The sequence below is a fragment of the Euleptes europaea genome, chromosome 11, assembly GCF_029931775.1.
Source record: "Euleptes europaea isolate rEulEur1 chromosome 11, rEulEur1.hap1, whole genome shotgun sequence".
Taxonomy (NCBI): Eukaryota; Metazoa; Chordata; class Lepidosauria; order Squamata; family Sphaerodactylidae; genus Euleptes; species Euleptes europaea.
The window spans coordinates 58,490,201-58,518,129 of record NC_079322.1 but is presented as its reverse complement, the minus strand read 5'-3'; the positions used below and the strand labels follow the sequence as shown (position 1 = coordinate 58,518,129).

Below are 27,929 nucleotides of genomic sequence, written 5' to 3'. Positions count from 1 at the left end.
AAGCCCAGTCAGGCCAGTTAAAATGAAGGATGGAAACGTTATCCGTCTGCATCCTCCTTGGAATTAAGAGAGTGCCAGGAAATGGAGGAGATGGTGTGAAACACTTCGTTTGCTTCGGATGCCTCACTTTCAGAAAGTAGCTCCCAAACTCAAGAGCCTTTGGGAGGGGCCTATGATGTAGCATGGGACTCTGTGATTGGAGGGGAGAAGCAAGACACTCTTTATATGTGTAGAAGTGACACTACATGCCTAATCGTTGTCTTTGAGCCCATAGTTTTAAAACAACATTAATACACTGGGATTCCGCCTTCCTCAAGGTGCACACAGTTTTACCCCGCCTCCATTTTATCCTCACAACAACCCTGTGAGGACAGTTAGGTTGAGAACAAGTGAGTGACTGGCCCAAGGTCATGCAGTGAGCTGCATAGACGAGAGGGGATTTGAACAAGAGCCTAGTGTGACACTATAATCTAGGGGTCCACAACCTTTTTGAGCCTTCGGATGCCTTTGTAATTCTCAGACAGCATGGTGGTGCCCACCATGCTGTCTGAGAATTACAAAGGCAGCCGAAGGCAGCCACAAAATGGCCACCACAAAAAGACTACTGCCTGAAGCCAAAAAAGGGAAGCTTATTTATTTATATTGTCAAAGGCTTTCACAGTCAGAGTTCATTGGTTCTTGTAGGTTATGAACCACGGCTGTGTAACCGTGGTCTTGGTATTTTCTTTCCTGACGTTTCGCCAGCAGCTGTGGCAGGCATCTTCAGAGGAGTAACACTGAAGGACAGTGTCTCTCTTATTTATTTATATTTTATTTATTTATTTATTTGTTTATTACATTTCTACCCCGCTCTCCCCAACCCGAAGGTCAGGCTCAGAGCGGCTTACCTTCAGTCACACAGTGAAGATCCTTGTGCTGTGGTGGCAGCTGCTACCAAAGCAACTTAAAAAAAACACCGTACACCCAATCAAATCTCCAGCGGCCAATCAGACATCTTGCTGGGCAAAAGCTCAACCTGGCTCTGCCCACTTTCTAAAATCACTTGGTGGGCACCAGGAAAGGTGTTAGTGGCGCCCACAGGCAACACATTGTAGACCCCTGCTCTAACCTCTACACCACACTAGTTCACCAAACCAACATGCAAAGAGAGAGGGAGAGAGAACATTCTGCATTGTATATAAAAAGCCAGTTTCCATCTTCCATATCTTCAGTCAATCAGCTTGCAAAAAAAATGGATCCTCAGAGATGCTATGTACAACGCTTCATGTGCAGTGGCATGAGGCATGGGATTGTTTGTTTCCTGCTGTACCATGTTTAAATTCACTCCCCTCCAAAGGTTCTATTAGTTCTGTGGAAGGGAGGGATACAGATACTGCAGATGAGGCACACAGGTACAGTGTTTGGTTCCCTCAAGGAAGAAGAAGAATAGTTTTCTATACCAAGCTTTTCTCTACCTTTAAAGAGTTTCAAAAAAAAATTACAATCGCCTTACCTTCCCCTCCTCATAACAGACACCTTGTGAGATATGTGAGGCTGAGAGAGCTCGGAGAGAACTGTGACTGGCCCAAGGTCACCCAGCAGGCTGAGTGTGGAGGAGGGGGGAATCGAACCCGGTTCTCCAGATTAGAGTCCACCACTCTTAACCACTATACCATGTTCGCTCTCCCATGGCTGCCATTTACGGAGTCAGAGTAAAACATTGTACTTAATCATGCCATTGTTATGGAGAGAAAGAACACCACTACTGGGCTGGCCTCCATTGCCAGAGGCCCTATTAAGAAACGCACTTGTGCCTCCAGGAACTGCAACACTGGGCATCCCTCTGAGTCCTTGCAATATACAGGTCTTTCCTCCTCTGGTCATAATGGCAGTCCTTCACTAGTTGTGTGTGTGTGTGTAAAGTGCCATCAAGTCGCTCACATTGTAGCTATTCATTTATTCAGAACACAAACAATACTCTTGCTGTAATCAAATGCCATTTTTCTACATATGGTTGCCAGCCATAAATTTATTCACATAATTTTAACATGGGCTCATTTTCTTCCTATCCCTTCCGCTACTCTACTTCATCAACCACAATCAGCGTGATGAATGCAAATACACCCGTTTATTTGACACATTGTTCAATACGACATATTTTAATATTAAACACATAGCCCGTCAGACCTGTTCTTTAACCAACCAAAAAACCAAGCACAGAATTAATTCTGTAAATTCCCATTAATAACTAATAGCAGCAATTCATCCATGAGTGTCAAGTCAAATAGATTTGCAGGGCAGCACCAGAAAACAATCACTGAAATGTGTTTGCATTTGTTTCTATTCAGTTTGTTAACATTTTGCACTACTGAACTTGCTTTCACTGGCATTAGAAACCATGCACCTGGAGAGCCACGTACTTCACTATAAGCTCTTTGGAGGAAGGGTGGGGGAAATGAATCAGATAATAGAGATAAAGGAACGGAAAGCAACAGTTTGGGTTTTTTTTTGGGGGGGGTTGTTTTTGGCTTGATATCTTGGCATGCTTAATTTCTATGGGAGATTAACAGTGATCATGTTTTTGCACTCTATTTACATTTCATGGGTGTCTTTGAACTGAATTGGTGACCTTTCTGTCCTCAAAAAACTATGCCCGTAAACAAATTATTCAAACCTCATCTTTGGCTACTTAAACTTCCTTTTTGATGCTAGGTAAGAGCTAAGGTAGTTTTCTTCTAATTTTACTACAAGTAGCAAAAATTAGGGAATTTGCTCCTGAATGTTAAAACAACTTTGCAATGGATGGGAAAGGGTTAAATTTCTCCTCCTCCCTCCTCAAAGTTTGCCAGTTTCACATTGCAAGGTGTTCTAAAAGGGGGGACATCACATTTGAAAGTTGCATTAGAAAATGATTGTTGGAAGTCCAACACAATAAAGATCTTTGCGCATTTGCAGCCAGGAAGCATGCTTTCTTAATTCTCCGATGATGCTGGAGTTCGATTCTAACAGAGAAAGTACGGGGGCAAGGGGGGGGGGCTTTTAGGAAAGAATCAAAGAATAAATAAATCAGTTTTCAGTTTCTGGTTTCTCCTCTCCAACACAGTACAAAGCATGAGTCACGTAATGAGCATAAGCCTTCCCCCTTACTTTGATATTATTCAAAATCTGCGGATCACTCAATCAAAAGATGGGGTGGAGAGGGGGAGGCGGAGAAGGAAAGGGTTGACAGGGTGCACGCATACCATACGAGGAAGCCCAGGTTATGGATTCAGCTCTGCTATGGAGAAAACAATGCCGCAAAGTAGATTTCAACAGCACAATCCTAGTTAAGGGACAATGAAAAGGAAATTTCTGTTTACCTTAATGCAGGATTCCGCAGGCAAGGCAGAAGATAAGCTATAGAATGGTTCCCCGTAGATACCAATCCTCTTTTCCCCTCTTTAGCTTCTTATAAACCCTTTTACAATCCAGGCAAGTAAAAAACCTTCCATGTCTCCCATGCAATGCCTTTCGCTCCTTCTGGAGTGAAACTTTCTCATTTGCATAAAAGCCACTTTCTAGCCAATGGGACTTTGAACAGCTACACTGGTACATTCGCTGCCTTAACATGCTTTCCCAAGCATGACATCATCAATCACCATGGTTACGTTAACCCCACCTGCCTAACATGACAGAACAACCTGTCAGGTTCAGACTGCACCAATACACTTCGACTGTTTTGTTTCAAGTAAATGTTTAATGGCCCTGTTCCTTGGCATGCTAATAGAACCAGAAATTAAGTGACTCTTAAAACATTAATGTACAATTTATTTGCTTTTGAAGCCAAACTGAGAGACAGAATATGTATATAACAACATACTGTTGTTTGCATTTCCTTGTCCAACAATCCCTTCTGGGGAACACCCCCCCCCAAAAAAAAAACTATTATGCTGAAGAGCACATGTTATGAGATTTTAAAATTACAGCTTCATAAGATTCATTGTTTCCCTTCTCTCCCTTAAAAAAAAAAAAAGAACCCATAATCCCCTTTGGATGGCGCAACCTGTAAAACAGGTTTCTCCTGAACGGTTTCCCTCCCCGTTTTCTTTGGAAGGAATTCAGCTATTTTTAACAGCTTTTCAGTGCAAGCGTTCCTTCAGTCTCCCAACTTGTGAACGGTTAGCCTCCTGTCCTCTTGCTCCCTCTCCGAGGTCGAAACCACAACGCAACGCAACAGTGCAGTTCAGCCAGCCCACCTGCAGCCCAGGGAACAGGGAGGTCCTTCAGAAGCCGTCTCTCCAAAGCCTCAGTACCTTCCTTCTGAGCTCCCACCCCACCCTTCCTTTACATCCTCATTTCCTTCTTTTCAGTAAACAGTGGATCTCATTCGTGTTTCAGTTTCATGAGCATTCAGGGATGCCTTGATTAAAAGATGCCGAAAGTTGGATTCCCCCACACCCCCAAAAAAGCTCTCTCACAATTCCACTCTGTCCACACCTTTTGGAGTTGTGACAGTCTTCCTGTTATCCCTTTAAAAATAAAATCCGACAAGCCCTGCCTAAGTGTGTGGGGGATAGTCTTGCAATAACAGCCACGCCTGCCAAACTGTATTGTGTGTATCATAATAGTGCCCAGGGGCCCGATGTGTAGATAAGGGTTCTTTCATCGGCCTTGCAGGGAGCTTTCGCACAGGCAGCAGCTGGGCTCCTGAAGTCTCTTTTCTAAAAAGTCCCCCACACACACACACAACAAAATTTGAGGAACGTCAGGAACAGCCTGTGAAGCACCCAGTTGAAGGAAAATCCCTGGGAATTTCCAGTGACCATGGAGAAAATCGTACAAAAACTTATGGTGTCTTTGGATTCCATCCAAAACCCATTAGTGAGTGAAACATTCATAAGGGTAGCAGAGGAAGCTGGAAAAAATATATATAAACAGATCCTTACCCTACTTCTACCTGGCTGCTTCCCAGAAGGCTCGCAATAGATGGGATTGTGTCCCAATACAGAGTTCAGAAGTAGAAAAGGAAGATTCCCAGAAGAGTTCCCGCATGGCTCCCAACATGTAAAGGCAGCAATGTACAAAAATGTGACAGATTCAAATGAGTAACCAGGAACATCGTGTTAGAACAATGCTGATCTGTGGTTTTAAACTAGTGAACCGGCAGTTTGTAGAGCTTGTCTGCAAAAATTCAAACGCGGTAGACCCTTGCCATTCAATCTCCAGTTCATGACTTGTGATTTCCCTTATTTGCCGTCCATGTTCAGGTCACATGATGTGGTTTCCAGCCTGTTTTTACCCCCACTTTGCCTCATTAAATTGTTAATTAAACGGTTAATTTAATTGTTAATTAATTGTTGCCTCATTGAAGGGTTGTTTTGTGGGGTTGTGGATTTCGCCATTTGTGGTAATCCCAGGAACAAATCCTCTGTGGATGGCAAAGGCCCTATTTTATGTCGTCTCCCAACTTTAATTTTTAAAAATATTACTGATTTTGGATGCTGTTGCAGGGTCAAGTCTGGACTGCGCTGGCTCCTCTCTGTGTGCAGTTCATAAGAACATAAGAGAGGCCCGGCTGGATCAGACCAAGGCCCATGAAGTCCAGCAGTCTGTTCACACAGTGGCCAACCAGGTGCCTCTAAAAAGCCCATAAACAAGACGACTGCAGCAGCATTGTCCTGCCTGTGTTCCACAGCACCTAATATAATAGGCATGCTCCTCTGATCTCCACCTGTTTCTTGCCAACCAGCTTTAGTCTTATCAGCCGCTGGGGTATTCAGCGAGTCTCCTTGGAAATCCAGACTGGCTTTACAACAGTCCAAATGGAATGTGATGTAGTTCTGTGGTCCAGGCCAATCTCTGCTTTTGTCTGGGACTTCCCACTCCCCTTCCCCCTAGAACCCTGTCGCTTGGATCTGCCTTCCTGGAAATTGTTGTGCTTGACCTGTTTCTTCATGTATTTCCTTGTCCTGGAGAGACAGCTCATCAGACCGCATTTTGTTTCTGGGACAGCATTCTGCAAAGACCAGCAGCTGTGTCTGGCAATTAGTTGTGGGAAGCCTGGTTCCCAGGACTAGCTCTAGCCCATGGCTCTCAGAATCAGACACACTAGTTTGCCCAAAACAGAGGGTTCATTTAGAGATCCCCCCCTTCAAAAGGAGAGGCAGAAGTATGAATTTTCAAGTTAGTTTTCTTGTGCTGATTTTTCAAATGCAGTTTTTGCACAGTTTAAGTTTTTGTGCTAGTTTGCTTCCATAATCAATTTGGCTAAGTGCACTTAATCTTGACATTGGAGAAGTCCATTCCAATGGAAATAGAGGAACAAGTTTTCATGGCCTATATATCCAGGGTTTGATTCCCCACTCTTCCACATGAGCTGGGGAGGCTAATCTGGTGAACTGGATTTGTTTCCCCACTCCTACACACGAAGCCAGCTGGGTGACCTTTGGCTAGCCACACTCTCTCAGCCCCACCGACTTCACAGGGTGTCTGTTGTGGGGAGGGGAAGGGAAGGTGATTGTAAGCCGGTTTGATTCTCCCTTAAGTGGTAGAGAAAGTTGGAATATAAAAACCAACTCTTCTTCTTATTTTACCAATCAATCCAGAAAATGCTGCTGGGGTATTATTGGCCCTATGGAATAACATTACAGGGTACTTCAGAGTTCTGTCCTTGTGCTATTTAACATCTGCCTAAGGTTGTCTGGGGACTGATATGACATCAATATGCAGGAGACACACAGCTCCATCCACCAAAGTCATATATCATTCCAGTCTTTTTATTATTATTAGTATTACAATGCTGTCTATTCATTTGCAGGCACAATTCGAAGTATTGAGCACATCGCAACGTAAAGATCAGTTACTACTGTACCAACCTGTCTGCCAACTGAGATCTGCATTCAAGACCTTACTGTATAGAGACTCCACCTTCTGGTGAGTGGCAGCCAGAGATGGAATTTTTCAGTGGAGCACCTTGATTGTGAAATGCCCTACCCACAGAGATTAATCCCACAGCTGGATTATCCTTTAGGCACCATATGAAGATGTTTTCATTTGCCATGGCATTTTGATTTTACACTGTTAGAAGGCCTGTAGAAGTTATGCTATTGTGGAAACAGTTTTACTGAACTTGCTTATTATTATTTTATCTAAGGAACTATTTCATCCTGACTGTTATTTTTATTGCAGCAACAAATCTTTATAAATAAAACATAACCAATAAAATACTGCAATAAGTAAATAATGCAGTAAACTGTTTAATCACAGTAAAGCAGATCCATAATAGCAGCCAGATAGTATAAGGAGCCACTCTTTCATTGCACTCCTTTTACAGCTGGTATTTGTGAATCTGCTTTACCGTAGTTTAAATTATTTATTGCACTTATCTTTTATATGCCACAGCTGTTTCCATACTGCTATGATCTTCTTGCTATTTTTACTGTTTTATTGATTGTTGCTATTGGTTTTATGCATGTTGGTTGATTTTAGCCTTTATTGGCTCTTGCAAGCTGACTCAGGCATTTGTATGGAGAGGTGGATGAATCAAAGTCCTTAATAAATACTTGATCCCACAGAACCGGAGGTGTGAGAGGTTGAGTTTTGAACCTTCTGCAAAAAAAAAACACCTTTGCTCCACCGCTGAGCTACAGTACTTCCCACACTGGGATGATCGTGGATGCCCAAAGCAAGCCAGGGCAACAGAAGTCTCAACACTATAAGAAGATAATTGTTTTTGCAACATTAATACTATACAATCTTGTCTCCTGTTGGGAAAATACCTCTGACAGCCAGGGGTAACAAAATAACATTTCATGACTCATCCTCATGATGTCATCTTTATGATCTTCTCAGAAGCATCTACTTGGCTATAAAGAATACTAGATTGGATGGAACACTAGGCTAATCCCATCACAGCATCTCTTAGGCTTTTGTATACACAAGAATCTGCCCATTGGTTGAGACACTAGGCTGGATCCAACCAGTTTTTCCACTGATGAAAATGGGATGATAAAAGCCCCTTTGATGACAGAAAAAAGGCTATGCTGAGGGTCATGGGACATGCATGGACAAAAGCCATGCGTAGTGGGGGCCGTAAGCACCAGGAAACTGAGTGAGATTCAATTAAACTGTTGGCTGGAACCAATCAATTCTGCAGAAGTTCCACTCTATGTACCATCGCCATCAGAGGAGGAGGAGGAGGAGAGTTGGTTTTTACACACCAATTTTCTCTACCTTTAAGGAGTCTCAAACCAGTTCATAATTGACTTCCTTTCTTCTCCCCAAAACAGACACCTTGTGAGGTAGGTAGAGCTGGGAGAGTTCAGAGAGAACTGTGACTAGCCCAAGGTCACCCTGCAGGCTTCATGTGGAGGAGTGGGGAAACAAACACAGTTCACCAGATTAGAGTTTGCCACTCATGTGGAGGAGTGGGGAATCAAAACGGGTTCTCCAGATTAGAGTCCACTACTCTTAACCACTACATCTCTCTGGCTCTCAAGGAAAGATGTAGTTCCTAGATTTCTCTCCCCATAGTAGTTTGCCAGGTGCTGGGTCATTTAAGCTCTTGGCACCAGAGGGAAAGTGTTAATTTTCTGAGGCATTTTCTTGACTTGCCCCCTTCTCAGATTCCTAATTTTATTTATCAGGATCTGGCTCCTTTACTTGGTTTTAAAGCAACTGCTTAGTTTTAATTTTTTTTGTTCCCTCCTTCTTAAAATGAGATTATTTTATTATCTACAGCTGTTTTTAAATTGGATGATATATTATTTTGGATATTCTATTCTTTCAATTTACATTTTCAGCGTTTTGTTGCAACCAGAACCCTCTCTTCCCAGTGTAGCATAAAAGCTAAGGCATTGAGCTGCAAATCAGGGCACCCCCTGTTCGAATCTCTCCTCTGCCACAAAGTCAATAGGCAAACAACACCTCCTTAGCCTCAGCCCTGCCTCCTGCCTTCATCCACAAAATGAAAATAATAGTACTGACCTACTTTACAGGGCTGATGCAAGGATTACTTCAGTATGTCTGTGAGATGCTTTAAACGCTTAAAGGGCCCATATAAATGACAAGTATTAATATTTACATAGGGAGAGTAGGCAAAAATATGATAAATAAGTAAATCTGTGATGTCCGGGGGGTGGGGGGCAGGGAGATCATATGCAGGATCACTTACTGGCCAGGAAGGTGCTGCAATCTGTTTAAGTTCTAGAAACTTTATTCTCCATTCAAGGCTATTGCAGAACTGAACTGGTGTTAGACTGACAGTGTTAATGGAAGCCGAGTTCCATACGTAACTCAGCTTAGGAAGGAGGGAAGGCAGCATGGTACAGCCTGATCTCATCAGATCTCGGAAGCTAAGCAGGGTCAGCCCTGGTTAGTATTCGGATGGGAGACCACCAAGGAATACCAGGGTTGCTGTGCAGAGAAAGGCACTGGCAAACCACCTCTGTTCGTCTCTTGCCATGAAAACCCCAAAAGGGTTTGCCATAAATCGGCTGCGACTTGACGGCACTTTACACACACGACTCAGTTTAGGACTGCACCGAGAGTTGTTATCCTTGTTCCTCAGAGGTAAATTTCCTAAGGGATTAATGTGGCCGATCTCCTGCCCCTTGCTGCCCTTTACAGAATCTTTATCCCACCTGGGTCTAGCCACATCCATCTTCCTTCTGAGAGCAAAATGCTGTTCTGCTTGTCTCGGTGCCTTATAAGCAGAATCTTAGGAGCCCATTGAGCCACCCAGCCATTCCCCTATTCCTTCAGTCTTTGAGCATCCCAAGAAAGGGTGCATCATCTCACGCCCACATGCTAATACAAATTCACTAAGGACTGTAAGTTGCGGGTTGTTGCTACGGAGAAAGAACCAAGTTTGACTAAGTCTTTGATAGGTTTCCATGAAATAATTTATTCAGAAAGTGAACAATCATTTTGGTGGCTTTGAATGAATCAGTTTGGATTACGGTGTGTGTGTGTGTGTGTGTGTGTGTGGGATTATTCATGGCAAAATCAACATGGCGTTAGAGAAATCCCCTTAGAGATCCCCTTAGAGAAATTTTGCTGCTCAAGGGACACTCGTTCAGTCATCATATATGCAGCTCAGGACTGATTATTACAAACACACAAACAGGAGAGTTCCCTTTGATTTTACTGGCCCATGTAAATTCAAAAGGAAGCCCTCACTGAGTTCATTGGGACTTATTCCCTAGCAAGTGATCTTAGATCTGCAGCTATAATAAATTAGCAAGTAGGACACATTTTTAAAAACAGACAGCAAATGCAGTTACTGAATTCCTACTGTAATTTATTGGCTTCGGGGAGTGGGGGATCGAGTTGCAAAATGTATAGGATATCCCTGCAGTAGTCTGTCCAACCTTGGCTTGCAAGTGCTTACACCACTGGAACTAAATATTTACATGACTCAGGAAAGATCTAATCTCACGCTCTGCCTTATTTATTTTTAAAAGGCAATTTGTGCATTATCTTTACTTATCACCCTGCATTCTCCACACAGATATTATAGTCCATTACACAGATAGCAAGTACAATCAATGAAGCAGCAGCAGCAGGAGAATTTCAATGCTGAAGAGGAAAAAGGGGGGAGTGGGTAGTCTTTGGCCTTTTTCAACAGCTGGCAGGAAATCAGAACTGAACCCTCTTAAGGAAGCTCCACAGATTGTGATTGCGGTGAGGGACACCAGCAAGCATGTAACACATCAACCTCACACAAGAACATGTCCACCTTAAGCACTGGTGGGTTTATGTCTCAGATATATCAGATATATGTTCTCCGGTGTTTCTTCCTATCTGGTGCGAGATGTCCACATGCTAAATTCCTGCTGTAGGAAACCTTAGTGTTACCACCAATCCTTCCTCCAGCAATCATAACCTGTAGAGAAACCACAGACTCAGCTTCCTTATGGCAATTTTCACAAGAGACCTTTGCATTCAAGCTTTGCATTTCCTGTGTCTGCAATTTAAATCATATTGGCTAGCACGCTGATTAGAAAATGGCTTTTTTCCACTTTTCTCTTCCACTTTCTACCCTGCAGTAGTATCATTCACAAGAGACAAATTCCAGGCTACAACACATCATTGGAGTCAACGGTGGAAATTTCCTTTGGCTTCGCATTCTCCAGAGAATGGGAAAATGGAGAGTCCTAACTTTTTAAATCATTTTCAGCTATATGAAACGAGAGAATCTTTGTATTTGTGCTGGTCAAAAATCTCAATCCTAATTAAATGATGGAGCCTCACACTCCAGACCCTCATAAGAAGCAGCTAAGTCTTGGTCCATTAAAAGTGGGCTGCAAGCTTTGCTGTAAATTAATGAACTAAACCTTTGGATTACTCTACTAACCAAACCCCTCTGTTCATCTTCTTTTACTGGGTGGGACCAGGCTGCTACTCATAAGGGTCAGACCGTGAGAGTCCGTAATGTAAACTGACTTCAACCAAATGAATCTTTAATTAATGGGGGCCAATTTTAATCAAAGAGGGCAGACTTTAATTAAGAATGACATATTAATTGATGAAACTGAGAGTAAAGCCACTATTTTTGAGGACAGACCTGTTATTGTTTCACAGAATAAGAAAAAAACCCCAGAAAACAATAAAGTCGACCTTTCTTTCTTATGCTTGTTTTTTGTTTATTTTTTTATTCATATCCCATTTTTCTCTCTAATTTGGACCCAAAGTTCCTAACAGTGAACAGGCAGCATTGTGGCTCCATGGTGGAGCATCTGCTTGGCATGCAGAAGGTCCCAGGCTCAATCCCCAGCATCTCCAGTTAAAAGGATCCAGTTGTAAGTGATGTGAGGGCCTAGAGAGCCACTGCCAGCCAGAGAAGACGATAGTGACCAACGGCCTGACTTAGCATAAGGCAGCTTAACATGTTCACCTAATAGTTTTACCAGTGAGAGTTTCAAAGTATGTAGGACCCATGCCATCGAAGTGCATTGAACTGATGCCAGAATAAAATTAATATAAACATGGAACACAAGTTTCATGTGCCTCCTCTGACCAAGTCTCACGAGGACAAAAGCTGAAAAGCTGTTCAGCATCAGCGGTACCAGGGTGGTGTAGTGCTTAAGAGTGGTGGACTCTAATCTGGTGAACCGGGTTGGTTTCCCCCACTCCTACACATGAAGCCAGCTGGGTGACCTTGGGCTAGTCACAGCTCTCTTCGAGCTCTCTCAGCCTCACCTACCTCACAAGGTGTCTGTTGTGGGGCGTGGAAGGGAAGGTGATTGTAAGCTAGTTTGATTCTCCTTTAAACAAAAAGGTAGAGAAAGTTGGCATATAAAAACCAACTCTTCTTCCTGATCCATATCAAGGTACATGACATTCTAAGCATCTACAGCAGTCTAGCCTGAAAATGAACACAAGAACTTGCCTTATATTGGGGCCAGACCAATTTCAGCACGGTTCACTCTTACTAACAGCAGGTTCTCAGGCAGAGATCTTTTACAGAGCCTCCTACCTGATCCTTTTTTAAATTGGCAATACCTTCTGCATGCAAAGCAGATACCCTACCATTGAGCCACAGGACCTCCACGTTACGAGGGGGATAGCTACCAGTTGCCAAATCATAAATCTATAAGGAATCATAGCAGGCCTAATGATGGTTTCACTGCACATCATACAGCCTCTGCAAAGCAATTGCAGTGAGTCGAGCAAAAGAGGCACCTCAGAGCCCATCCCAGTAAAACAGCAGCTTTTCTGTCACAGCAAGTTGACAAAAGGAGGTCAATATTCATTTGTTCAGAGAAACCATCACATCAAGAAAGGTTAAAAGGAAATATGAACTGGACTATGTGCACCGTTGATGAACTAGCATGTTCAAGCCAAAAGGATGCTGAAGGCCAGCTGTTCTCACCCCACATAATATTTTGGCCCATTTTCCCGCATCTTTTAAGCAGTTGCCCTGATAGCGAACAGTTAAGACTCAGGGCACTTTCACACATCCTGAATAATGCACTTTCAATCCACTTTCAGTGCACTTAAACATAATTTTCAAGTGGATTTTGCTGTTTCACACAGTAGAATCCAGCTGCAAAGTGCATTGAGTGGATTGAAAGTGCATTATTTGGCATGTGTGAAAGCGCCCAAACCGGTTTGGTTCACGTCTAATGACAAACCAAGACTTGCCCATTGGTGCCTCAGCTTCATATTCATAAGCCTCCCCCTCTGCCTTCTTAGACCTCTCATTTTATGTTCCCTTTGTAAATTCAGATTCACAATTTTCTCTTTTGCAACAAACCGTTACACCAGCAAAGTAAGGTAGGTGCAAACTACGGTTTGCTAGCCAACCAGCAATGGAAGCTGTGGTGTTTGTGACAAGTCTATTCCTTGAATCCGGGCCAGGGTTTTAGACTGCCGTAGTCCACTCCAGGACTTAATGTGGGCAAGAACAGAGAAAAAGGATGCTGTTGATAAATGCAGCTCAACACAGAAAAAGAACCAGACTTAATAAATTGTGCTCCTGTTTAAGAGTATGCTGCTTCCTTACTCAGCTGCCTAGCATTCAGGACACAACAGAAGTCACAAAGAAACCTTATTTTTCAGTACCGGTTAGCAGGCCGCACAATGGTTTGTGCTAACCTGACTGCTGGTTCCAATGTCATGGTTTCTTTCAAAAGAGGGAGGGAGGAGGAAATGTACGAGGGAGGAGTGTGCAAGCCCAAGAATCAGTCATAGTCTATCTGAATGGAATCACTTAGGCCTGTACACACAATATCTATTTAAAAACCAAACCACACAATCATCAGGATAACCTGACACATCTCTTTCGGAGCTATATTGCTTCAGACCACCGGTGATGCAACGGCGCATTTCAACGTTCACCCATTTATTAGAAAATCCGTGTGTGTAAAAGATTAGCATGGCAGACCAAAGGCTAAATTAGAACCCTTCTTTTGGAGTCTTCTACATGGCTACTCTATGTAAAACAATGACCTGCAAACATTCAGTACTCCTCCTGCAATCTATAAAAGTATTGCTCAACACAAGGAGAAATACATGATAGTGTAGTGCAACTCTGTAGTGCAAATCTGAAACTGTACAATCCCCATGTTTCGTTAGGGGTTTCATATACGCATCGAGCTCCACAGACTTCTTGAAAGCTTAAGGGCTTCTCTATCGACTTCAGTGTAAGTGGCAGCTCTGTGAATTCATCTCCATTGCACATGAAGAGCTTCCTTCAACAACAGCTCAGCCCACTTGTATGGAAGCCACACATGTGTACTGGGGTTGCCAGCTCCTAGTTGGGAAATACCTGGAGATTTTGGGGGTGGAGCCTCAGGAGGGTGGGGTTTAGGGAGAAGAGGGACGTCAATGGGGTATACGGCCATAGAATCCACCTTCAAAAGCGGCCATTTTCTCCAGGTGAACTGATCTCTGTTGCCTGGAGATCAGTTGTAATCCCAGGAGATCACCAGTTGCCACCTGGAGTTTAGTAACCCTAGTGTGTTCAGATACATACATGGATTTCCAAATCAGAACCATGTTTACAATTTAGAAGACTGAAAAAACAAAACAAAACAGAAATCAGCCCAACCATTTAAGAATTTGATTGATTTTCCATACCTGATCTCTCAGTCTTTCTTGGTGGCCCATTATTGCAGTGGCATGATGAGGGTATTTCTGCTTGAGATGTTCAAGAAAAGCTTCTCTCTTTTTGTCCATATCGGAGGTCTGCATGCCCAGGATTTCTTTGGAACTCCGAGGGCCCCCTACGGTATGTCTCCGAGGAATGTTGCGTCCCGGTTTTGAAGTCTGGCTGTTTCCAGTAGCAGTGAGTTCCTTAGGCCAGAGATACTCTGCATCATCTAACGAGGCTGCATGCAGATTGCTTTTCCCCTGGTCTGTGAATCAAAACATGCAAGGCATTGTAAAACAAGAAAAGCATCTCCTGTTCACAGAAGAATAACTTTTAAGCCAGTTTCTAGCAGCAGTATAGAAGGAGCAGTTCTGCTTCATTTATATGGAAAGATGTATGCTGTTGAGTTTTAATAAAATATGTACTAAAACAGTAGTTTGCATAAGCTATAAAATATAGTACGCAATGCTGCATGGAAAATGGATCATTAAGAGAAGCATATCCTCCATACCGTCTTAAAGGGGGGAAAAGATGAATGAATGGCAAACACCTTTGTTCCTTAAGCAATAAAATCTACAGGAGTATGTTTTTTTTAAAAAAAAATGTGCTTCATAATGCGCGGGCACATTTTAATGGGGCTGTAACAAGGCCTCCTTCAAGATCCCAATTGATAAAATTCCTTTCACAAACTGGAATTGAAATCCTTAATCTTTTACCAGTGTGGTTTCAGCGTATTCTGAAATGTCTGTGAAAAAGCTAGGAAGGCACTTTCTTTTTTTCTCAACTCCTCCTCCCCCCTCCCCCCACCCACTCCTCGCTTTTTCAGCCCATAGCCTTGGTTTTAAATTTCATGGATCTTGCTTGGATTTTATGCCTCTCCGAGACAGCAGACTGGAAAATATAGTGTCACTTTTTCAATAAACCATTCTTTTGAGAAATGAAATAAAAGCAAGCCTATGTGATTGGAGGGGGGGTAGACTAACGGGGAAAAGTCAGATAACTTTTACAACTTTAAAATCTACTTTTGAGGCCTGCCTATTATAAATAGCTTTGAGAAGAGAACATAGGCTGGATGTCAGACCTAATTTATCTTCAGATAACTGAGTAACACAAACCCCCCAGGGCCCAAAAAAGAAAAATGCAGGTTGAAAGTTTGTTACCTAATATCTATGGAAAAAAACACCTGGTTAGTGAAGAGCAAAAAAGAGGGAACTAACCACTGGAAATGTTCCCAGGTATGTAGCCTTCACCCTCCTTAAAATGAATGGCTTGGGAATCCTCCTTCTTAAAATTAATTATTTGGGAAGCCAACTCTATGCATGATTACTCAAAAATATCACCACAACCCCGAGTACAACGGAATGTGATTCTGCACACAGGATATGTACATGGAGGACAGCAGCCAGGGGCCCTTCAAGGTATTTTTTCTTCTTCAGAGTAAAACAGACTCATTGGCCCCTTATAACCCATTTGAGCAGCCAGTTGCTAACTGGTTTTTGTGTCATTTCAGACCCAACCGTTTGGGCTCCTGGATGCTAATGAATTTTTTTTAACCTTTTCAGACAAAGCCACTAGCATCCCGTTGGCATCTCGGGGCTCAGCCATTTTTTTTTAGGAAAACTGCTTTCTCCCGTTTCATTTCTTCCTTGCACTTCTGAATCGCTGCAGTGTGCTGCTTAAAATTCTACAGCACTTCCGAACAGACCCCCTTTCCCCCACCTTTTTTTAGCGGCCTTTGTTCCCTGCCTTTGTTCTTTTTTGGCGTTTTAAAAAATGTTCCAAGATTACAGCTATAGCACCACAGCAATCCAATGCATCCAAATGCTAGTGATGTAGCACTGAACTGCTATATCACCAGCATTCAGATGCATTGGATTATTGTAGCGCTATAGCAGTAATCTTACCAAAAAAAGCCAAAAAAGAATGTGCCACTAAAAAAGGCAGCGGGGGGAGGGGAGTGTGGCAGTGTTTGAAATGGCCAGAGAGATTCTGAATGCTGTAGAGATGGCTCATAGATGGATTGAAATGAGCTGTATGAAACGCCCGTCCCTGTAACACTTTACTTGGAATCGGGCCAACAATAGATAACATCTGGCTTAGAACAGTAATCTGAAAGGGGCTGTTGTCTCCTCCCGGGCTGCTGCCACCCAGGTCTGAGACTCTGAGCCAAGATTGGATCAGACCCAGCTGGTGGCACGTGGCTCCAGATAGGGTTGCCAACTGCCAGGTAGTAGCAGGCGATCTCCTTCTAATTCAACTGATCTCCAGCCAATAGAGATCAGATCACCTGTAGAAAAATGGCCACTTTGGCAATTGAACTCTATGGCATTGAAGTCCCTCCCCTCCCCAAACCCCGCCCTCTTCAGGCTCCGCCCCAAAATATCCCGCCAGTTGCGAAGAGGGACCTGGCAAGCCTAGCTCCAGAAGGTGATGACGGTTGCCTGCAGATCATGAGGACGAAGCCAAGCTGCCCCTGGAGCATTTCTGTCCTCTTTCTTGTCCTGTCTAAGTGAGCTTAGGATCAGAGAGCCCTGCAGTACATAGCCCTGCACTTTGTTGTGCGGGAACCAGAGTTGCCAGCTCCAGGTTGGAAATACCTGGAGATATTGGGGGTGGAGCCTGAGGAAGATGGGTTTGGGGAGGGGAAGGATTTCAATGGCGTATAATGCCATAGAGTCCACCTTCCCAAGCAGCCATTTTCTCCAAATGAACTGATCTATGTCACCTGGAGAGCAGGTGTAATCCCAGGAGATCTCCAGCTACACCTGGAGGTTAGCAATCCTAGTGGGAACACAGTCAATATGTAAAGAGCTGCTGCCTTGCACTTCAATGCTATAGGAGGTTTCTGTGAAATGATTTGTCTCTGTGTGATGCTATTATAGAAGTCATTCTTGGCTTACATACCACTGCCAGCAGCCCTTTGTAAAACATTTGCTTTGCTTTTGCCATATTTGGCAATTAGCAGTCTCCTTGACTTCTCTGGTCGATGTCTACTTTAATGGACACATCTGCAAGGTTGAAATTTGCAACACATAACCAAGAAAGGGCTCCTTTCCCTCCCAGGCAATCCTGCACAGACAGCAGAAAAGTCCCTGTCCAGACTGCACAACCTGTGCTGCTGCAGTAGCCACCACTGTGTATCCTACACTGCCCCGTTCGTGGTGATGGGATAGCATACAGTGTGAATCCAGCTCCCCAGATCAACACAGTATGCCTTATTTATATCTCTTCAGTGGTCAGGTAAGAGAGGGGCTGTGGCTCAGTGGCAGAGTATCTGCTTGGCATGCCGAAGGTTCCAGGTTCTAGTCTCCTGCTAAAAGGACCAGTTGGTAGGTGATGTGAAAGGCCTCAACCTCAAGCCCCGAAGAGCTGCTGCCAGTCTGAGTACTGACCTTGATGGACCAATGGTCTCATTCAGTAGAAGGCAGCTTTATGTGCTCATAGACACACAGAGCTGGAAGGGACCTCAAGGGTCATCAGTCCAACTCCCTGAACAACGCAGGGAATTAACAACTACTTCCCCCCCACCCCTCCAATGACTCCTGCGCTATGCCCAGAGGAAGGCAAAAAACCTCCAGGATCCCTGGCCAATCTGGCCTGGAAGGAAAATTCGTTCCTGACCCCAAAGTGGCGAACTGCATTAAAAAGGTAAAGGTCCCCTGTGCAAGCACTGGGTCATTCCTGACCCATGGGGTGACGTCACATCCCGACGTTTTCTAGGCAGACTTTGTTTGTGGGGTGGTTTGCCAGTGCCTTCCCCAGTCATCTTCCCTTTACCCCCAGCAAGCTGGGTCCTCATTTTAAAGACCTTGGAAGGATGGAAGGCTGAGTCAACCTTGAGCCGGCTACCTGAAACCAACTTCCGTTGGGATTGAACTCAGGTTGTGAGCAGAGTTTGGACTGCAGTACTGCAGCTTACCACTCTGTGCCACGGGGCTCTGGCGATCGGCATTACCCTGGGCATATAAGAAAAGGCCACGAGAGCCCATGCATGCCTTAACCTAATCAGGATTCCTTGTTTAAGCTTAGATGCCACAATGACCAAGCGCCTACAGGAGAGCAATGATAACAGCAGTGGGTCCAAATGTGGACAATGCTAGCGCAAGTCCCTCCTTGATTAAATTCACGGAGGAGGGGGTCGAATGACGTCTACTAGCCATGGCAGCACCACATTCAGGTCAATTATTCACTCAAAAAATTGCTGCTCTCTTGAGGCAGAGTAAAAAAAACCCCGAACTTAAAAGGTTATTCATGGAATCGAATCTAATTCATAAAGCCCGATGTAGCTTGGATTACTCATGAGAAAAAGGCTGCAGCATTTGACAGCGGTTGTGTCTGCCCCTGGCGTTTCAGCCCTCCCCCTGCTGACAAGCTCACTGTTGAGGCCCGCCCCCACCTCCGTCACAACTCCGCCCATCGCAGCTCCGTAGAGGGGAGGCATCCGAAGGAGAGGGGTAAGGAGAAGTCCTATAGGCTCCAAACCGCTCGACTCCACTTTCATGCAACCGAATGCATGGGGAGTTCTGCCTTGGATTTGCCACTCTCTGGATGCACATTTTCCCCATGCCGCTCTCTGGATGCACATTTCCCCCATCCGAATTCTCAAAACTCAACAATAAGCCCCCAATGCAGAGTTTTGAGAATTTGGATGGGGAAAATGTGCATCTAGAGAGAGCGGCAAATCCAAGGCAAAACCTCCCCTGCGTAAACGGCCCTTGTCTCCCTTTCTGCTTTGACTCGGCACGGTCCCCCCCCTCCCTTTCAGCTTTGGATTCGTTTTCCCGTTGACTTCTGTTTTCTGCTTCTGTCCACTTTCCTTGTTTCTCTTTTAGTTCCCCCCTTTTTTGATGGTATGTCCTGACTTGTTGCTTCATCCCCCTTTGGAATAATTCTTTTCACTTCTCCCCTCGTGAATTATGCTCGCGCTCCTTTTTTTTTCTTCAGCTCCACCTCTTTGTTCCCCCCTTATTTTTTCTTTCTTCATTAGTACAGCAGCCAAAGCGCCCAGGGCCATTTATGCATGGGAGGCCACACATCTCTTGTAAACTTGCCGTTTGGATTTGATACGGCACTCAAGCGCAGATCTAGTGGCCACGGAAAGCGCACGAAAAGGGGTGGAGTTCTGGTTGGAACAAAAAAGAACCCTTGGCCAATAGCCGCCCCTGTGGGTGGGGAGACGTAGGAGAGGGAGGAGACATTTGCCAGGATGGGCGGGGAGAAGAAATCCGACTCCAGGAGTTTTTCATGGGACCCTCCGGCAGAAAGGGCGAGGCAAAGGGAAAGACCGTAGCAACACAGGTTTGAGTTGCTGCTGGTTTGCTGCGAATTTTATGGGCTACCTCGGGGCAGCTGTGAAAAATCGAAAATAAGGTCCAGAGCAACAAAGCATCGAAACCGCAGCAAACAGCCATGAATAAATGACCTCAGAAACAGCATCTCTCTAAGTACAAGATGCCGGGAAGAAGCTAGAGGGACAGCCATCAACTTCACACCTGCTTTTAAGTGTCTAGAAGCATCTGGCCACCCATTGCTACAAACAAGATGCTAAGATGCTAGACCAGCATGCATTTAGAGCAGTGGTTCCTAAACTTTACAGGCCACCGCCCCCTTGGTTCCACAAACTCAACCCCAATGCCCCCTACCCTATCCAACAACACAGTTGAAGGGGCCCACCTCTAGCACCCCCTGCTGCCCCCTTCCTCTTAGTGCCCCCCTAGGTAATCCCACCATCCCCCAGGGGGTGGTACTGCCGACTTTGGGAACCACTGGTTTAGTGTGTTCAACCAGGATCTGGAAGACTCAGGTTCGAATCCCCACTCTGCCATGGCAGCTTGTTGGGCAACCTTGGTCCAGTCACTCTCTCTCAGCCAAACCTACCTTACAGGGTTGTTACTGTAAGGATAAGATGAAGGAGAGGATAATGATGTTGTGAGCTGCTTTGAGTCCCCATTGGAGAGAAAAACAGATGGAGAGACACATAAAGATTAGGTGAATTTTGGCCTGACGCATCAAGGTACGCAAAGGAAGTCTTTAATTTTCTATCACTGGCATCTGCCAGCACATCAAGAGACCTATACCGCTAAAATTAACACACTTAAATATATTGTTATCCATAATGTCTACAACATTCTTCAGTTTACAAAGTGCTTTGCAAGTCTCCTCCTGTTTCCACTACCATTTGTTCTCTGTATGATTCATTATCCATTCAGACACGAGGTGTGCTCCAAGAAGAAGGAGGAATTCTGGATCTGGTAAAGACTTTAAAAGCCACTCAGCATTCCTGAGGACTCCATATTAAATCCTCCTATCGTTAGGGGTTAGAGCTCAACCATCACCACACATGCTGAGGGGATGTTGGAGAATGAAATTTTTTTTCCACGTGTAACTTAATTACAAAACCAGCCAATCTCAATAATTTTGAAATAATCCTCTCCGAAAATTCAAGGGAAATTATTTTACAAGGCATACAGATCACTGTTAAGATAAGTGGACAGGCAGAAAGAACATGCTATATGATACTCCTAGAAGCAACCAAACTCTACACAGGCTACACGGAACAGTGACATGACAAAGAAAAAAACCTTAAGACCTGATGTATTAATAAGGCCCATTGGCCAGGGACCTGGAGGGTTTTTTCCCATCTTCTAGGCATGGAGTAGGGGTCACTGGGATTGTGCGGGGGAGGTAGTTGTGAATTTCCTGCATTGTGCAGGTTAGACTAGATGACCCTGGTGGTCCCTTCCAACTCTATGGGCGAAAACGCATGGTCGCTTTAGCCTTCTTTATTCCCTGTTTCAGCCAGGATCGAATGCATGTGTTTCGTCGAACGTGCATTCGATCCTGGCTGAATCCTGGCTGAAACAGGGAATAAAGGAGGCTAAAGCGACCGTGCGTTTTCACCCTATGATTCTATTATCTTAAATGCAGGCCATTTCTCCTCTTCATTGGTTGCGCTTACGTTTCATCAGACCTGTTGGATAGCCAAGAGTCTAGCCATTCAAGAACTGGGCTATGTTCTCATCTCCCCTTTTAAGGATCACAAAGCAAACAACACATTATGTCAACAAACTGATTGCAGGCACTTCCTCAACGCCCTGATTATCTCATGTGTCACAAGCAGAAATGAATGTTTCCCAGCCAACTGCCAATTCTGCTGCTTTGTCCACACAACTCAGCAAAGTAAATGGTATGAAGCCTCTTCGCAGATGATACTTTCGTGCAAGGAAAAGTGTCAGGAGTTCACACGTGTCAGGAACTCAATCCAAGTGTATCAATCACAAGTGTTCCTTTCACTGTAGCCTTTTCAGGCACATACCAGGAAAGTGCACTAATACGTGGTCACCTTGGTACACCTGATCGGCATTTTGCCTGCAAAGGGGAATGTGCATATTTTGCAGCTTCAGTATGCACTCCCCCCCCCCAAATAGGCATGCTTCCCTTTAAAGACGAAACAGCTATCATGCATACCATAGCATACTCTTCCGGTATGCATGATCAGAGCACCAGGAACATAACACCTGAAAAGGGCTTGTGAGTACACACAGGCTTCATTCACATAATTCAGGGCAAATTGCGTATTGACTTATTTTTAGATATTTTGAAATCTTTTATAGAAACTTATGTGTAGATCTGCCACCACTGTTATATTTTTGTCTCTACTTCATCGACTCTATAAAGAAAGCCATGGCGCTCATTTTGCTAGACCTGACTGAGCAAGGCTGTTAACGATAGGACATTTTGGAGGACATAGGGTCACCATGAGTTGGAAGTGACTTGACAGCACTTCACACACACACACACACTTTTTATGTAAAAAGGTTTCCCCCCCCCCTTCTAATTCTATTTAGTGGCTGGATTTTGAGTGTTTCCTCCGTTCTTTTCCCCCCACCCTGTTTTTGAAAGAAAGAAATAAGAAAACACCGCAGTTGTTACAACAACCTTTTAATATAGGCCAGTATTATTATTATCTCCCTACTGCAGATGGGATCTAGGGCTCAGAGAGGCTTGGTTAAGTCCTCCTCACGAGTCTGTGATGAGATCTGAACCAGTGATCTTGTAAAGTACCGCTCAGGCGGCTTCCACGTGGGGGTTTTCTCCCCTGCTTGGAAAGCAGGAAGCTCCCACATTGAAAGAGAACATCCATATGACATCATGTTCATTTCCAAGAATGACTTGTTGTGTTCCTGGGGCTTTCCTTTTTAATTTGATGGAAAACACCTAACTTATTTTAATCTCTCTCCAAGGAGGAATCTGTGGAGTAGCTGTCCATGTGGATACTACTCCCTCCATCACCACTGCAGGAAGGGTTGCAGACCCTGTCCTCCACTTTCATATTGGAGCAGGGCCCTGAGCCCTTCCCTCCCTTTAGTCCTCAAAGTGGCCTTTTCCTTTTCCCTTGCCAAGCTGCACTGTAGCACTGCTGTGCAGCTCACTAGGAAACGGTGAAAAGGATGTCCGGCGCAAGGGCTGAGCCAGGCCTCCAAATTCCAACTCCGTGGCCGCTTAGCAAGCTCTGGCAGTCCTAGGACATGGCTCTCACACACCACAGGCCCAAGATCTCAACAGGTGCTGGGACTGCACCAACACCAACACTGGCGCCAACATTTGCATTGAGTAGTGGGGCGCAGGGAGTACTTGAATGGCTGTCATATACAGGATGGCAAGGAGTTGTTTTCTGTTGCTCCAGAAGGTCGGACCAGAACCAACGGGTTGAGGTTAAATCAAAAGAGTTTCTGTCTAGACATTAGGAAGAATTTTCTTACAGTTAGAGTGGTTCCACAGTAGAACAGGCTTCCTTGGGAGGTGGTAAGCTCTCCTTCCCTAGAGGTTTTTAAGCAGAGGCTAGATGGCCATCTGTCAGCAATGCTGATTCTGTGACATTAGGCAGATCATGAGAGGGAGGGCATCTCGGCTATTTTGTGGACGTGGAGTAGGGGTCACTGGGGTGTGGTGGGGAAGTAGATGTGAATTTCCTGCATTGTGCAGGGGGTTGGAGTAGATGACCCTGGTGGTCCCTTCCAACTCTATGATTCTATTATTCTATTCTATGAAGAAAATGCAACTTGTGCAAGTTGTTTTCTTTTCTTTATTTCTAACACTGTTTTGGCAGGGGAGAAAAGAAACACACTTCTGATTGGTGAGTCATCAGAATATCCTTTTCAAGACTGACTCAGCTCAAGTCACCACTGGAGACCATGTCTCTTTGTGTAAGGTGCCGTCAAGTCACAGCCAACTTATGGCAACCCCATAGGATTTTCAAAGCAAGAGACTAACAGAGGTGGTTTGCCATTTTTGCCTCTGCTTAGTCACCCTGGGCTTCCTTGGTGGTCTCCCATCCAAATACTAACTGGGGATGACTCTGCTTTGCTTCTGAGATCTGACGAGATCAGGCTAGTCTGGGCCATCTAGGTCAGGGCATTGGAGCCCATAGCCATTTCTAATCATGCTGCAATATCAGACTCCTTAGTTATAGTTTTTCACATGCCAAATTGCTACCACAGGAGTTCATTTACCGGCCAAGCCAGAAGTAAAGACAAAGTTGCCCAAAATAGATATCACAAGACACAGGAGATGTTCACACCAAGATAGTGCCTTGCATAGTTTGCACAGGGTAATTAGTGCAGGTCCTTTTGTAAGTATCACATAGTTAGTCAGGGGCTCAGCAAGGGCTTGACTCAGGTCAAATGTGGCTTCATGCGTCTGATGAATATATTGGACCACTGGAAAAGACACCACATGCAACTGAACCCCAGCTACTTCACTGGTGGGCAATTTGAGTCCCAAACTGGGGTGGAGGTAGTAGAATCCTAAATCACCTTGCTTCAGCCGACTTATGGTGACCCCTTTTGGGGTTTTCATGGCAAGAAGCTAACAGAGGTGGTTTGCCAGTGCCTTCCTCTGCACAGCAACCCTGGTATTCCTTGGTGGTCTCTCATCCAAATACTAACCAGGGCTGACCCTGCTTAGCTTCTGAGATCTGACCAGATCAGGCTAGCCTGGGCCATCCAGGTCAGGGCACCTTGCTTTTACCTATTGTTAAAACAGCTTTCTGTCACAAGGGCTGGGTACAGCTTTGGGTATGAATGATGCATACCAATATAGGAGGCAAGACTCATTTGCAGTTCCTTGTTGGAATGCATCATTAAGTTCTAAAGCCTCACTCACTTGATATGATTGAGCAGCCTTGCACATAAGTTGACAAAGGTTAACAGCCCCCCTCCCCCATTTATATGTACAGAGGCACACTGATAGCATGGTGGAAACTGCTGTCAAGTTGCAGCTGACTTTGCATGACCCTGTAGCAAGAGACAAACAGAGTTGGTTTGCCATTGTCTGCCTCTGCATAGCAACCCTGGACTTCATTTGGTGGCCTCTCATCCAAGTGCTTACCAGGGCCAACTGGGTTAGCATGGTGTAGAGAGAGCCAGCATGGAGTGGTGGTTAAGAGCAGTGGATTCTAATCTGGAGAACCAGGTTTGATTCCCCACTCCTCCACATGAGCGGCACTCTAATCTGGTGAACCGGGTTGGTTTCCCCACTCCTCCACATGAAGCCTGCTGGGTGACCTTGGGCCAGTCACAGTTCTCTCCGAACTCTCTCAGCCCCACCTACCTCACAAGGTGTCTGTTGAGGGGAGAGGAAGGAAAGGCGATTGTAAGCTGATTTGAGTCTCCTTAAAGGTAGAGAAAATCGGGATATAAAAATCAACTCTTCTTCTTCTTAGCTTCCGAGATCTGATGAGATTGGGCAAGCCCGGGCATCCCATGTCATGACAACTGACATGGAAAAGTGGGGAAAAGGACCATTTCTGTTCCCAAGTACAAAAACTTGTCTTCCTAGTCATCTGGAGATGGTTCTTGCTCAGGTTGCCCCAGGCCAGCAGCTCCTTACAACCCAGTGGTCTCAGAACATTCATATATACTTCTCATGGCTGTAGATACTGCCTGTCATTATGCTGACATTCCACTGGGCCATGTTTAGCACTTTCCCAGGCTTGAGAATGTTTGGATTCAAATGCATGTTTGTGTGCTACCCACGCAGGAAAGGGAGTAAAAGCTTGAAGCTATTTTTTAAAAATTAAGCTGGCAGGGTGATTGTTCTTTTTTTCTTTTTCTTTTTTTAAGGTCAGGTGCCCTTTTCATCCCACACATAAAACTGGCAGCAGCTTTCTTAGAAAACTTTAATGAGAATTTCAAGTTGACGTTCTCACCAGGAGCAGCAGCGGAAACTTTGAGAACTCCCCATCATGCCTCCCTAAAAGTTCCAGCTATGGACATCGATTCACATTGCACCAGAATCAGGCCAGGGGTTACTTGGGGTACTGTTTTGCCATCCACCTAAGACTATTTAAAAAAAAATGTTTACATGGCAGCAGCCATTAACAGAATGAGGGCTTATTTTTAGAATATTTCTTTCTTTCTTTCTTTCTTTCTTTCTTTCTTTCTTTCTTTCTTTCTTTCTTTCTTTCTTTATTTATTTATTTATTTATTTATTTATTTATTTATTTATTTATTATTTTGATTTCTAACTCGCCCTCCCTGGCCAAAGCTCTCCCTGGCCAAATACACTAATTTTTCATCAAGACAATCTCTGTTAGCTATAAAGCTGTACCTGCAGCAAGGTAGTAAAGTCTGTAAAGGGGTAACTTAAAAGCCGGGATGCCTGGGGCTAGATCCTCCACACTGCCACACTTACACTAGCAAGGGAAGGACTCTTGCTTCACCTGCTGATGGTGTAGCCCTACCTAGAGCACATAATTCACACCAAATATTCACACTGACACGAGACAGCAAAAGGATCTGAGAGAATACCTTTGTGACATAGCATTTTTAAAAAACCTTAGATATACAACTGTCATGATGCAGGACCACTGGTAACCTAGAACTTTGAGGATTCTCTGCACCACCTCTTGACAGAAGAAGAAATCATAGGAAGACCATGACCAGCAAGGAAGGCTCTCTACACTCATTATCGAACACAGTTCAGGTTTGAGTTTCCTAGACCGTGATTGGTGGAACAGTCATGGCATGCATGGAACCTGTGAGTCACGTGACTGTTACACTGGGCACAGGGTTGGAACTATGGAACCAACATGTGTATTCTGTAATGTATGAAGAGGTGGAACTTTTAAAAAACAACAATTACCTTAAGGTAATCGAAAGAGGGACAGCCCATTTCTTCTCCTTGGGGGCTGGATCCTCCCTGATTATAATGTTAGCGCTGCTCACTCCCACATGTAGAGGGAGGGTTTGACCCCACTCAGAAGGCCATCCTACCTAGTGGGAGGACTGACCTGACTAAGGCCCAGCCCATAAGAAATCCCAAAAACTGACTGGTCCAAGCCTATTGGGAGGGGCAGGATTAAACTATGTTTTACTGTTATCTTTATTGAATGACCAGACCTCCAACATGTGCACCAGTGCTTCTATGTCAAGAGTTACAAATCCCCAGAAGGGCCTTGTTAATGTGAGGGCATGGTCACATTTTCTCATAAACTCCCTCCATGTACTAATCCAATCAAATTAAGCAGACAGAAAAAAAAAGTCAGCCCAGTTTTGAAACATTTTCCTTCCTCCTTCAAACAGTACCTCACAAATCGATCCTAACACATCTTAAAAATCTCCGTGTGTGTCCAAACACAGGTAAGACAGCATGCGAGTTCACTTATGAAACATAATAAAGGAAACGGGACTCTACAAAACTATATAATTGCAGCTCTTACACATTCTCCAAAGAACTTGTTGGATTCTACAAACATCCGTATAATAGATTTAGCTTAGGCACGTGTCATGCTGTTTCAAACTGTTTATTTTGAACACAATATTTCTGAAAAAGGAAACCGTTTGCAATACATTTGAGATAACACAGAGCAAAGCCAGCACACTCTCTGCTAAATCTGACCTTACCCGAAAGTGTGTGTGTGTGTTCATAATTTTGGGCTGCATTCCAAGGCAAACACATGGCTTTCACATGGAGCAGAATAACCCCTGACTGTGGATCGCTGGGATTTAAACTATGAACTCGAACATGCTAACCCTCAGCTGTCCTAAATGAGGAAGCAGCTTCCGCACACCTTTGGGAAAAAATGCTTTAAAAAAAAGACTTCCCTTCCTTCATCGGATGGCTCCCTCCCATCTCTTCACTCGCTTTGTGTTTCACAAACGTTTGCACCGAAAGCCCTGTGCCGATTCACAAAAAAATTTCCCAGGAGAAAAAGTCAGATACAAGAAACAGACAAAACAGTCAGCCACAGCGCAATATATAAAGGATCTGCTCCGTATAATCTGTCACTGAGATATAAAAAGCAGCAACGAGGGACATGCTGAATGTAACTCCATCTAGGAGCGATTCTGTTACTCACCCTTCATCTGTCTGC

At 44.4% G+C, this 27,929-nt stretch overlaps 1 protein-coding gene across 1 annotated transcript in view; it reads right to left on the bottom strand.

Moving 5' to 3' along the window:
• The window catches only part of KIAA1217 (KIAA1217 ortholog), a 452,893-nt gene that overhangs the window by 207,141 nt on the left and 217,823 nt on the right, over positions 1–27,929 (bottom strand). The window contains exon 3 of the mRNA XM_056857670.1: positions 14,542–14,819. Within this exon, the coding sequence (XP_056713648.1) occupies positions 14,542–14,819 (278 nt within the window). The remainder of the gene's footprint in view (positions 1–14,541; positions 14,820–27,929) is intronic.